This window comes from Medicago sativa, chromosome 8, assembly GCF_051527215.1.
Source record: "Medicago sativa cultivar Bolivia chromosome 8, Bolivia_mono, whole genome shotgun sequence".
Lineage (NCBI taxonomy): Eukaryota > Viridiplantae > Streptophyta > Magnoliopsida > Fabales > Fabaceae > Medicago > Medicago sativa.
In genome coordinates, this window is record NC_140756.1 from 58060222 (window position 1) to 58075082 (window position 14861).

General features: G+C 34.3%; 1 protein-coding gene and 1 pseudogene across 1 annotated transcript; both read right to left on the reverse strand.

The window, feature by feature from the left end:
- Positions 1-14861, reverse strand: part of LOC146899915 (flotillin-like protein 3) — a 98274-nt pseudogene that overhangs the window by 60970 nt on the left and 22443 nt on the right.
- LOC146899923 (3-methyl-2-oxobutanoate hydroxymethyltransferase 1, mitochondrial-like) lies at positions 9038-12512 on the reverse strand. The gene is made up of 3 exons (XM_085734436.1): positions 12459-12512; positions 12277-12363; positions 9038-9226 (listed from the first exon to the last, which is right to left on the reverse strand). Exons 1-3 carry the CDS (start codon positions 12483-12485, stop codon positions 9059-9061), a joined length of 282 nt encoding a protein of 93 aa, XP_085590562.1. The 5' UTR covers positions 12486-12512; the 3' UTR covers positions 9038-9058.

The window sequence follows — 14861 nt, forward strand, 5'->3', positions numbered from 1 at the left end:
TTTGCCAAAACCTTCTCAAAATATCTAGGTATTTGTATTAACTAAGACCAAGTTATATACACAGTAAGTTCCACACCATAATCTCTTTTCCCAAATCCAAGTTCTTAACCTACAGAACATTCTGAGTTTAATAAGTAATCAGATATCACAGTGTTGCATGTAAACTCATCAAACAACAATTATGACTTAAGGTAAGGTTTTAAGTTATACATTACGTTTTTATAATTGTTCACAACAATTGAGAGAATAAGCTATACTTAGACTACTCTAGCATAACTAAATTCTTCATTCATTTGATTCTAAAACATGATGAATCATCGACTAAGATATTTAATGCAATCAACTCATTTCTTATAGAAATAGCTTACGTAAAATTATACATAAGTGATAAGTGTTTATCATAATCAACATGAAATAAGTTGTTTATCAAAACAGAGGCAAAGAAACAAGTACCTGATTGGAACTACATTCATAGGTTCCAAAAGGCAAATCACCAACAAGAAGAGGAGTTTTAGCATCACGAGCAACAACTCGACAATGAACAATCATTTCATCAAGAGTAATAGGCAAAGCAGTCTCATGACCATTAACAACCAACAAGACAGATATCAATGGCAGCCATATCGAGGTGAACAGCAGAAGGGTAATCATAAGCAGTGACCATTGTGATTGGTTCTGAGGTTTTATGTTTTTGTTGTAGTTGCGAAATTGTTACTCTTTTGTTTTGTGGTGTTGGACCTGTGGACACTGTGTTTTCTGGGAGATTGCTCATGTTACGGAGAAGAGATGATGAACGATGAAGGGTTTTTGTTGCTTTCATTATTGATCTTAGAATTGCCATGGTTGGTTAGAGAGAGATACTCAACTAGTTCCTTTTTGGGTAGTTCCTATGTACTTGTGATGATTCGTTGATGCATGAGAATTTGGTTTTTGCTTCCTTAAACTTTTGTTTTTTTTTGGTTTGGTCATGATATTAGGATGTTTGGAATTGACAATACTTATTTATTTATTTGTTTAAGGTGGTCGGCTTCCTTGTTCTCATGCGTTAGATTCATCTATTGATTCAATAATAATTCCTAAACAGTATTAGAAGAGAGGGATCAAGCCACACTATGCCTTTGTGACGGCAATTACCGCGGCGATGGTCTGAACTCCAGAGGCACCGATCAGTCCACTTTGTTGCTCCTATCTTCTTTTCTAATACATTTGTGTTGAAAGCAACGATGAAAACGGAGAAATCGGTGCAGATTAGTTGTTTTATATGAACTCACTAAATTCATATATCAAATTCTTTGATGGCTGAATAGAAAATGAAGTTTTAATGAATTTTAAAAGTAAACAGGTTGCACAGAACAGAAGCCCATGAAAAATTGTAGAAGATGATTTAAGTTTCTCTCTCTCTCTCTCTCTCTCTCCTCTAATTGCCCCTTTTGCCACTCATAGATCTGATGGCTTAAAATTGCACATGAGAGAAACTGTAGGGAAAAACACAAGTTTGTTATAATAAATTATATAAACATAATTATCATAGTTTTTACTATTTAGGTTGAAATATCTATCCAAATTGTCAACTTACAATAGTAAGTAATAATTATCTATTACCTAAGTAAATGCCAAATTAGAATAGTAAAATAAATAATTTGACACATGTAATAGTGGTAAATTTAGTAGTATAAATACCACACTTTGGTTCATGTAAAAACACACCATTTTTGAGAAATCAAAACATATCATCCTACTTCTTTCTCTCTTGATTTACTTAGTTTGGTAAAGTAGTAATTTATATCATCTTATTAGTTGAATAATATCATAAAATAAGTATTTAAATATCTAAATCTTTAACACGTTATCAGCACGATTGTTTCTACCAGAAGTTTACACTACTGCTAGGTATGTTACATATACTCATCACTTTAATATCATTACTTAATATTGCTATGTATATCATTTATCTTTATCATCTTAATATTATTATTATCAGCCCCGGTTATAGAAAACTGGCAATCCGTCAAGTGATTTATAACTAGAGTGACTATTATTGTTATTATTACTTTACCTCTTATTATAGAAAACTGGCAACCCGTCAAGTGATCTATAATAATTATGAATATTATTATTTTAAGTGGTGGTCTAAAACCCGCATTGACATCCCTAGTTGTGTTGTTTATAATATAGAGTCCTGCTCTTTACCCAAATATTCTCGAACTATTTATCAAAACAGAGCCAAAGAAACAAGTACCTGATTAGAACTACATTCATAGGTTCCAAAAGGAAAATCACCAACAAGAAGAGGAGTTTTAGCACCACGAGCAACACCACGACGATTATTACATGACACTACAAATACAGATGCCTTGAGCTCCAAGTAATAGACTTTAGCTTAATTGTTAGCATAATAAGCTACTGCAGTACCATAGTATGTTATGGTACTCATGCAATTGGCTATAAATAGCTTTGTAATCATTGAACACTTACGACAAATCATTTCATTTTTCAGTTTCATAATATGGCATCATTGAACAAGCATTTCATCAAGAGTAATAGGCAAAGTAGTATCATGACCATGAACAACCATGGAAGCAGAATCACCAACAAGACAGATATCAATGGCTGCCATATCGACTTGAACAACAGAAGGGTAATCATAAGCAGTGACCATTGTGATTGGTTGTGAGTTTTTATGTTTTTGTCGTAGTTGTGAAAGTGTTACTCGTTTGTTTTGTGGTGTTGGACCTGTGTACACTGTGTTTTCTAGGAGATTGCTCATGTTACGGATTAGAAGAGATGATGAACGATGAAGATGGGTTTTTGTTGCTTTCAGTATTGATCTTAGAATTGCCATGGTTGGTTTGAGAGAGAGAGAGAGAGAGAGAGATAGAGAGAGAGAGACTCAACTACTTCCTTTTTGGGTAGTTTCTATGTACTTGTGATGATTTGTTGATTCATGAGAATTTGGTTTTTGCTACCTTAAAATTTTGTTTGTTTCGTTTTGGTCAGCCATGATATTAGGATGTTTGGAATTGGACATAGATTCACTACTTATTTATGTGTTGGTTTACGCTGGGGGTGCATTTCTTTCAAAAAAAGAAAAGCTGGGTGTGCATTGTTATGAACCAATCCAAAACTGAAACTACTTTTCAGGTAAACCGTTTTTTTTGTCAATCCGGTTCAGTCGTGTTATCACGGTGGAACTGACGACGATAAAGGCAGGGGATGTGGTAGCGACAGTGATTCGTTGAGGAAGATGAGATTTGTAAAGAAATCGCAAATTTTGAGAAACGGTGAATAGCAGTGGATTTTGTGAAATTGCAGAGGATAGCAGAACATGGGTTGTGAAACGGGTACAGTAATAAGACCAGTTTTGATAAACAGTGAACCAAATTACAGTTTTTAACTTTTTAAGTTTTAGTAGATAATGGTTTGGATTTTTTAAACCGGTTCACTAGATTTTAAGTTATGGTTCATATGAACTGATTTTGGTGCACGGATTACACACCATTATAAGGAATTTTAATTTGTTTTTTTTTATTATAGATTATCATATTATTGGTACAAAGTTTTTTTGACGCACACTAGATGTGATCGCCCTTTTCAACCAAATTTTCATTTTAACTTGCATAGTCACTATTTTTTTTTTGAAGAAATAAAAATGGGATATATTAACAACGGCGATGAGAACACTTTAGTACAAGGTGTACCAAAGGAACCACCCCGGAAAATAAAGCGTCATACAAAGAATTTACAAGTAAAGGTCAGTCGATACCCAAACAAAGTAAAGGGTCCGACCACCATCTTTGGGAACCATACACAAAAGTGGTATTATGAGCTTTTAGCCACCACAACGAATGAAACTTTGCCTTTTCTAAAAGCTGGATGACCGGTGTTTCAATGTTATTAAATAACCTGTTATTACGTTCTGTCCAAATCAGCCAAATGCAGAGCAACCAAACCAATTGAAGAAACGACCTACACTTCCTTGAGTGACCTGTGAAATGAATAAACTGATAAAAATGGTCACGTATATTTTGAGGGTCAACTCCAGCCACACCAATCCAAGACCTGACATGCTGCCATAAAGAACTGAAGACCTCACAGTGCAAAACAAATGGGACGCCGTCTCAGCATAGCCGCATCCCGCAACACAAGTGTTTGCCGCATCCTGAAGCGAGCCTCTCCTTTGCAGATTGATTTTGGTAGGTAACCTGTCCTTCAGCAATCGCTAAGCAACCATGGACACCTTCAAAGGAACCGGTTTGTGCCATACTAGATCATCCGTTTCATCATGAATAAAAGGGCTATTGGAAGAGACCATTGATGTCAGAATTTGATACGCTCCTTTCACTGTATATCCAGCGTGAGAATCCGGATCCCACTGCCACCTGTCAGAAACAGAAGACTGCACACAAACAGTATCAAGTAAAAGCCTACACTCCTCTAACATCTCTTCCTCCCACGCCCACAAACGTCTCCGCCACCTCCAAGCTTCACCTCCTACCTCCCAACCAAGAGAAAACATATCTGCCACCGTGCTTAACTTATTTGTCTAAAGATCAAATAAGCGAGCAAACCTACTACATAAAGGAACCTCTCCTACCCACCTATCATACCAAAATAATGTATTAGATCCATCCCCTAACACCTTCGACACACTCGTTGCAAACCATCCCCCGTCAACCTCACCTACACCATCCCTAATCTTTGCTACCTCCCTCCACCAATGAGAAACACTCCGGCCCCCAACCTCCAACCTTCCAGCCTCCTCACCATATCTCGCCACTAACAACCTATACCAAAACCCACCTCTATCCACCAACAGCCTACAACACCATTTACCCAACAATGCTAAATTAAATTCCCTCAACTGCCTCACCCCCAAACCTCCTAACTCCTTTCGTAAACAAATAGAGCTCCAAGCAATCCAGGAAATTTTCCTGTTTTCCTCACTCCCACCCCAAAATTTTTTATTAAAAATAGATTCAATGAGAGAGATTATACCTGACGGAGCCTTGAAAAAGGAAAGAGCATAGACAGGAAGCGAAGTCAGGACAGACTAGAGAAGGACTAACCGACCCCCGAAGGATAGAAAGCGACTTTGCCACCCCGACAATCTAGCATTAATAATATTCACCACCGGATCCCAAAACGCCAACTTCCGAGGATCACCAACAACCATGGAAGCAGAATCACCAACAACACAGATATCAATGACGTCCATATCGAGGTGAACAACAGAAGGGTAATCATAAGCAGTGACCATTCTGATTGGTTGTGAGTTTTTATGTTTTTGTCGTAGTTGTGAGAGTGTTACTCTTTTGTTTTGTGGTGTTGGACCCGTGTACACTGTGTTTTCTGGGAGATTGCTCATGTGACGGAGATGAGATGATGAACGATGAAGGGTTTTTGTTGCTTTCAGTATTGATCTTAGAATTTGCATGGTTGTTTTGAGAGAGAGAGAGAGAGAGAGAGAGAGAGAGAGAGAGAGAGAGAGAGAGAGACTCAACTAGTTCTTTTTTGGATAGTTTCTATGTACCTGTGATGATTTGTTGATTCATGAGAATTTGGTTTTTGCTTTCTTAAAATTTTGTGGACACAATCAAACAAGACTTCCAAAGATCTTATTTTGTCACAGGTTCCATCACATTCTTTTTATTTTGGTTGATACCAATTTGTTTCCTTTGTTTTCTGTGTTTGGATTTGGAGTATTCTTAACATATGCTATAGTTTCAATTTTAAGTATGGTTGTAAACTACTTTGTCTTTTTTACACATCATTTGGATGTTTGATTTGTGTAGAAAGGCATGGCTATTCAGTTGTTAGGTATGACTCGTAGTTACTAATAAGTGAGTAGGTCGGCCAAGCTCAAACGTGTGTTGGGTTATGATTGGGGGGTTGATGGAGGCTTCATATTAGATGTAAGTTAGTTACAATAGTTAGTTAAGTTAGATTGATTAAAATAAACTAAGAGAAAGATGAACTTTAAAGTTGAAATGAAAGAATGAGAAAAAGTTGATTACATTCGGTGTAAATACACCCGCGAGGGTGTGGAATGGTTTGTGGAGATGGCTTGGTTTTTCCTTGGTGTTACCACATAATATGTTCTTGCTGTGGGAGGGTTGGAATGGTGCTGCGAGGAATAATAAGATTCGTAGAGGTTTTCGGTTGATTTGGCACGCCGAGGTTTGGAGTTTATGGAGGGCGAGAAATGACCGAATTCTCAATAATTCTAATTGTGATGTTGCTGAGATAGTGGAGGCGATTAAGGTTTTGTCGTGGAGGTGGACTTTGAATCTCTTACAAGTGCCGGCTTGCTTGTTTTATGAATGGAGTTGGAATCCAAAAGACTGTCTAATTGTCTTTTGCTTGTTTTTTGTGGTAGCTTAGCATTGTAATGGTTGAGGCTAGGGTATGCTGCGTTTTTTTTGCTGTTAGCAGTGCTGTTTTTTTCCTGCTATTTGGCATATGGCAGCCTCAATTTTTTGTTTTTCTTGTGCTGGTCTGCTTTTTGGGCTTGCTGTTAACGTTTTTAGACTAGGAGGTTCCTGCTGTTTTGCTGTTTAGAGCTTTTTTGAGGAGTTTTTCAGGTTGTGGGGTTGCTGGTATAGCAGTGCCTTTGTTTTCTGTTGTTGTTTCCTGCTAGTTTTTGTTGTGCTCCTTGCACACACTCGTCGTGAATATATTAGCCGTTTCTAAAAAAAAAAGCGGTGTAAATACACTAATATAGTCATCCTAATTAAACTTACAAATTTGAACTAATTTCTAACTAATACTAGCCAACTTCTAACTACATTTAACAAACTCTAACAATATCTAATAAATCTCCAACGGTATCCAACACTTTGCTCCAACAGTGTGGTTCAAGAGTAATGTTGTAATATGGACAATAGTATTTAAATAAGTTGAAGTTATACATTGTAAACCGTAAGTGCTTAAAATAGCAATACAAAGGAACTGCATCCCGCTTTGCAGTCGGAGACGTAGGCGCAATTAGTTGTACTCCGTGATCAAATATTGTGTTTTCTATTTGCATTGTTTTCGTATCTTTTACTTTTGAACCGGGTTGCTGTTCTAACAAGAGTAAACTCGAGTACTACTCAATAATGTTTTAGGGATTGGTAATGCCGAGAACAAAAAAAGGCATTGCTGAAGTGTACTCTCAGTAGTATGTTATTTTATACATGATAATCAGCAAATGATTGCTTCCGATATAATGATTGATACAAAATGAAGCTAATACAATTGGCATTTTCTAGTTAGTAATTTGATTATAACCAAATGGTTCACATGGCTAATCTATTCTTCGTAACTCTCAGGAGATCTCACATTGAATGCATATGAAGAGGATTGTGAATTTGCGGATCCAGCAGGATCTTTCAAAGGACTTCAACGTTTCAAAAGGAACTGCACTAATTTTGGGTCCCTTCTAGAGAAGTCAAATATGAATCTTATGAAGTGGGAAGATTTTGAGGTGAAGATAACCTTGAACACTTTTCTACTGCTTTCTCAAATCTAGAGTTTTGCAACTTAGGTTTTAAATTGTAGTTTCGGTTAAAGTTGTGATTACCTTGTAACTCTTGATATTACATGCAACTGATGATAAAGGTTTCTGATGCGGCTACAATTGCAGCTGTGATATAGTTACAAAAGCCTAAGCAGCCTTAACTGTTATCTTCACCATTATCATATACTTCCATTTTTAAAGGATATGATGGGATGAAAAGCAATGAAATAAATCTCACCATTATCATCATATTTTTAAAAATCCAAACATGAAATATTATCATATACTTCCATTTCACTCAATTTCATCCTATATCTTCAATCCAAACATATCTTCACAAAAATGCTTGTAAACAAAGGAATTTATGAATAATTTCTTTATTCAAGATAATGAAACAAGCATCATAACATGTTTATATACAAAAGTTTACAGGCTAAGCAGCCACTGGCACTGCAATTACAATAACATAAATATAATATAACATAACTGACACATACTATTTGTAACTAACAGAAGACTAAATCATTTTAACTAATAAATTAAATTTGATTAATGATTATATGATGATATATAGATACATAAGTTGGGTTATGTATATCACATAGACCAACCTTGGAGATGAGGGGTTGAAATGAAGAGGTTTATTTAGCAGATCAACTTGATGAGAATATGATGATACTGACATTAGTCAGGTGTATAAGACCATTATGAATAATTTTCAGATGGTATGCTGGTCTGTTTCTCAGTATTTGGTGAACTTATTGAAGCTTGGATTATGCAAAATAAATGAATTGGAGCCATTGAATCTCACAATTGAGGTTGAGGTTGGTCAGAGTTCCATACTCACTTTTACATTCCTAATAAAAAAGTTTATGCAGATTTAAAATAAAGTTTTCCTTGACTACATTTACAGTTTTTATACATCACTTTTACCTTCATAATAATATTATCATATCAAATAAAATGTCTATTGACAAAATAAATAATTTATGTTGCTGTAAAAAGAAGCCTTGGAAAGAAAATGGACAATGCGAAATAAAATGCACTCTTGGGCTCATGAAAAGAAACAAGACTATGCTCCATAATACAAGCTAAATCCAAAAACAAATCAGAAAATAAACATGATGTTATGTTGTCTGAAATAACACATAAGTATGCAAAGAAAACTAATTTTACAATGGAAGCATGTTATTTTTGACAAACTAAAAGGATGGATTAGATCAATAAGTGCATAAATAAATAAATAAAAGGAACAAATCAAAATCAGTTTTCAACATTTTTTTTGATACAACGCTTCAAGAATTTTCTTTCGTGACATCGCCTTAATTTTTCTATTGGTTCCATATATGATGTGGGGTGGCAAAATTTGTTTCTCTAACATATCAATAAAATTTCATGAATTTGACCAATGAAGCAACGAGCCTTAAGAAAATAACTTAAATCTATCTATCTGTTCTGCCCAAATTCACTTCATTTACGTCCTTCAGTTTATGCTGGCATTGAAGACAATGAAAAACATCAAACGAATAACTTAGGAGGATTCTTAGCTTTACTAAATTGTTACTTTGTTGATTTTGTAACCATCTTCTGAACTGCTTCAGATGCCGCAGATGCAGCCTTGTCAAAACCTAACTTTTGCAGCTCATTTAAGAAACCATTAGCATCAGTTTCACGGATTTTGTATGGACTATGTTGAGCATCGGGAAATGAACCATTCATTGTAACGCCCTCCTTTTTATTTAATTATTTTACTTAGTTTTAGAATATATTTATGTATTTATATGATTTATATGAGGGATATATGATTTATTGAGATTAGATGTCTTTTTATAATTTAGTTAATATATTTTGTTGAGTAATATTTTGTTATGTTATATGTTGGTATTTACTAGCATAATATATATGTTATTTGGTGCAGAAATATATTTGTTATTTTATGTGGAAATATATATGTTATTTGTTGTATTAATATTTTCAAGTGGGAGAGATATATATTTAGTAGAGAAATATTATTCATTAGAATATGAGGATTATTAGTGTGAGTGGAATTGGGGGTTAGAATAGAAATAAGAGTAAGTTGTTGAGCCTAAATAGATTTGGGAAGAATATTTTAGTATTATAAATAGAGAAGCTTAGATTAGAAAGAGTTTACCGGAAACCGCTTTTTGGAAAAGAGGAGAACAAGAAAGAAGAGAAGAGGAGAGAAAAGTCAAGAGAAGAGGAGAAGACCTTAGGAAAGAAGAATGCTGCCGCTGATTCTGGAATTAATCTAAGGTGAGGGTGAGACTATCTTGCATTAATATTAAGTTGTTAAATCATTAGATTACATCTAACAAGTTGGGGAGAGTTTGTGAGAATTTGAGAATTAGGGTTTTGAGAGAGATTTGATGATTAGATAATGAAAACTTGTTGAATTGATGTAGAAATTGTGTACATGCCTTAGATAATCCATAGGATGATTATTGGAAGTAGTTTTGAGGTTAGCACCATGAGATTAGGTGAAACTTGAAGAAAATCTGCATTCTGCCCGAATTTTGATATTAAAACTGGTATTGATCGGTGTGGAATTGGTCTTAGGTGTAAACACGAAAGTTGTAGGTATGGATGTTAGCTTTCTAATGCCGTTGGTCTCACGTCAAAACGATTTATAGAATTTGAGTTATGGTCAAATTACTGCACGTAGGTCATAGTGAATTTTTATTGATCGGTACATAATTGGTCTTAGGCGTAAACATGAAAGTTTTAGATAATTTTGTTAGCTTTCTAGTGGCTTTGGTTTGACGTGAAAAAGATGTTTGGTCTGTGAGTTATGATGAAAATACTACATGGAGGTCTTAGCAAAATTGTACGGTGACATCATTCTCTGCTTCATGTTTTTGCGTTTTGGTCATATGTTTCTGTTTTGAATTGATCTTTGTTGTAAACATGAAAGTTGTTGATATTTGTGATATCTTTCCAGTAGCTTTGGTTTGACATGAAAATATGTTGTGGATAATTTATTATGTTTTTACAAAGATACATGGTGAATTATTGTCGATGTTTAAATACGATGTTATATGAAGTTGTTTATGATTGATGAATATGATGTTTTAAGATGTTGTTTATTATCATTTGATATTGTTATATTATAATATGACATGAATTATTTATGTGATCATATGTTGTCAAGATGCTAAGATGTTAAGATGTTAAGATGTTAAGACGTTAAGATGATAAGAGTTGTTAAGTCATCGAGTCGTTAAGTTGTTAAGATGTTATGTTGTCAAGATGTCAAGATGTTAGGATGTCATAGATGTTCATGATGTTGTTTAAGTTGTCAAGTTGTAGGAAGATTTAGTCCATTGCATACTCATTAAAGATGGGGGCTTGAGGCCCAACATCTTAATGCTCAAACTACGTTGGGGGCTTGAGGCCCGGCAGCTTTATGCTCACTTGTTGAAGAGCCTATTTACGCTCATATATGTTGGGGGCTTGATGCCCTGAATGGTACCACATGCATTTGCATATCAAGAAGTTTACGATGATTTAAGTTGTTAAGAGTTGCATTGTCAAGTTGAGTCGCATTGTCAAGTCAAGTGTCGAGTCGACTATGAAGTTGTTTAAGATTGAAAATGAAGTGAATGATGAGTTTGATTAAGAATGTTGTTTATGTTTGATGATGATGTTTGATTATGATGATGATGTTTGACAATGATGTTGTTCATGTTTGATGATGATGTTTGATTTTGATGATGATGTTTGACGATGATGTTGTTCATGTTTAATGATGATGTTTGATTATGATGATGATGTTTGACGATGATGTTGTTTATGTTTGATGATGATGATGATGTTTGACGATGATGTTGTTTAGGATTGATGATGATGTTGATTATGATTTGTTTATGATGATTGAATATGAAGTTGTTATGATAAGATGCTATGTGATTTATGATATGCTGATATGTGAATTATGATAAGATGTTATACGTTTACTAATGATGATGTATGATGATTCCTCGTGATTATATTGAAGATGGATTGTTTGTGATTATGTTTATGGTTGATATATAATGTTATGAGATGGTTATGATTAGTACTTGATGTTATATGATGATGTTTATGTCTATGATTAAGATGCTATGATTAAAAGGATATATGATAATGTTTATGACTAATATTTGTAGATATGTGATGATATTTATATGATGATATAATATGAAGTATATGACTAATGTAGGAAGAATAATGATACTAGTTAAGGAAGTTTAAGTTGCTAGATATGATTAATGAATTATAGGATGTTTAAGTTGTTGAATGTACTTTATATGATTTATATGCTTTATATTATTGTTTGAGAAATCTCACCCCTCCTGTTTGAATGTTGCCCTTACGTTGGTAACGCGCAGGTAACCAGGACTAGCTGTTTTTGTGAGTAATCTCCGCCGTGTCGTCTTAGGTGCTCTGATACGTAACAGGATGGGGATTATGTCTTTACTTTTTATTCCTTACGTATTGTTTTTATGAGAATTATAATGAAGTTGTCGGATTGAACAAATCATGATGTTTAGACTATTTATGAGACTATAGTGATGAGACCTTGGTGTCAAAGACTATTTTTATGATGTTGAACTAATTCCGCTGCAAAGTTTAGAAATACTTATGTTGAATGATTTTTGAAGGATAAATTATTATTTATTCCATTTATGATTTTTAAGAAAAGAATGTGACATTCCATTTTATGTTGAAAAACTCTGATTTATTTATGAAATTTCTATGTTGGGAAAACGGGGTGTTACATTCATCACATCTTCCTTGTATTTCACTAAGACTTTATTGATGACGTCTCCGACACGAGCATACTGTTTACAAAATTTTGGAGTCACCTGCAAAAAATATGGTCACATCTCAACTCCAACATTGTATCATTATATCCTATAAAAATTGAAAGAAAAATGAGGTTAACATTTGATCTAAATACCTTTGCATGGTGAGGGTGTTGTAACATACCAAGAAGATCATGGTAAACAAGCACCTGCATGATTAATAAAAAATAAATTAGAAATTATTGTCTTACTTTGAACTGAGAAAAAGATTCCCTTTTCTCTTTGTTAATGTAAAATCATAAGCTCGTAAATGATCCTCTGTTTAATTATTTCCGAAGAGACACGAGACCAATCTTAGCATATTCTCAAACTTGATAAAAACATCACCATATATTGTATTGAAGTGAAAACATTATTTAAGAGAGACAATTATCAGGAAGCGAAAGTACACAGCAACTTGAAGAAGAATAAATGCATTGAAATAAAGCAAAAGTCAATTATTATTAGCTAAAGAAAATAATTGCAACTAATGTAGGCTACTCAGTATTTGGAATCACCGTGAGTTTCACAAAATCACAGCGACATTATGATTTTGTTGAAGCAACAAAGTGTGGTTTTTGCCAAAATCACGGTAGAACATCATGACTATGACTAATTTGCTGTCAATCCAAACATACATGAATATTAGGCCAACTGAGCTGTCCACTGCAATAGGGACCAGCCCCAATTCCAATTGTAGGAATTTGAAGTGCCGCTGTTGCTGCTGCAGCCACTGGTTTAGGCACACATTCAAGAACAACAGCAAAACACCCTGCTTCTTGCAAAGCCAATGTTGTCTCGACAACCTACACAAACTCATTCATTTTAGAATGACAAAAAAATTGTTCAAATGTAAAACTACTTGCATCATGCGTGAAAGAATAGATATAGACTTTGACAGCACTTGCAACATTCCTTCCCTGTGGCCTAAATCCTCCTAAAACACTAATGGCTTGTGGAGTAAGACCAACATGCCCAATCACAGCTATTCCGTCTTCAACAATAGCTTTTGCTGCAACAATTCTTTAAGGTGAACCTCCTTCCAACTTTATGGCATCCATTTGTCCTTCTTTCAAAATTCAAACTGCCGTGTCCACTGCCTGGTTATGATCAAAACAGCAGCACTTAAAACAATTGCACATTCTAAGAAAGTTAAAACAATTACACAAATAAGATGTTAAATCGAAACAAAACCTATTAAAACTATTTAGTAAAGCTTAATTATTAAGAAAATGGAGGGCTAGTGCTGAAAGGTCTAGAGTAATTAGATAACGGTTGTAACTTACTATTATTACTTGGTTCAGTCAGTTTAAGTGAAGAAGCAACCAACTGTTAGTTGTATAAATATAGTAGCAAGTGGTTTGGCTTTGCGGTGGAAATATAAGTTAAAGATTTGATTAGGAGGTTGGCTATTGGATTACTGCAGGTTGTTGAACCTCAAATTTCTACTCAGATTGTCAGTCAATGATCAAACACTGCTTGTATAAATATGTTTTCCTCAATTTAATCAAAATGTTCTTTTTGATTATTTTGTTTTAAGAGGTTATTTGCCGAAACCTTCTCAAAATATCTAGGTACTCCTATTAACTAAGACCAAGTTATACACAGTAAGTTCCACAACATAATCTCTTTTCCCAAATCCAAGTTCTCAACCTACAGAACCTTCTGAGTTTAATAAGTAATCAGATATCACAGTGTTGCATGTAAACTCATCAAACAACAATTATGACTTAAGATAAGGTTTTAAGTTATACAATACGTTTTTATAATTGTTCATAACAATTGGTGCTTTCATTTAGAGAATAAGCTATACTTAGACTACTCTAGCATAACTAAATTCTTCATTCATTTGATTCTAAAACATGATGACTCATCCACTAAGATATTTAATGCAAACAACTCATTTCCTATAGAAATAGCTTACGTAAACTTATGCATAAGTGCTTATCATAATCAACATGCAAATAAGTTGTTTATCAAAACATATCAAAGAAATAAGTACCTGATTAGAACTACATTCATAGGTTCCAAAAGGCAAATCACCAACAAGAAGAGGAGTTTTAGCACCTCGAGCAACAGCACGACAATTATTACATGTAACTACAAATACAGATGCCTTGAGCTCCAAGTAATAGGCTTTAGCTTAGTTGTTTGCATAATAAGCTACTGCAGTACCATAGTATGTTATGGTACTCATGCAATTGGCTATAAATAGCTTTGTAATCATTGAACACTTAAGGAAAATCATTTTATTTTTCAGTTTCATAATATGGTATCATTGAACAAGCATTTCATCAAGAGTAATAGGCAAAGTAGTATCATGACCATGAACAACCATGGAAGCAGAATCACCAATAAGACAGATATCAATGGCGTCCATATCGAGGTGAACAACAGAAGGGTAATCGTAAGCAGTGACCATTGTGATTGGTTGTGAGTTTTTATGTTTTTGCCGTAGTTGTGAAAGTGTTACTCTTTTGTTTTGTGGTGTTGGACCTATGTATACCGTGTTTTCTAGG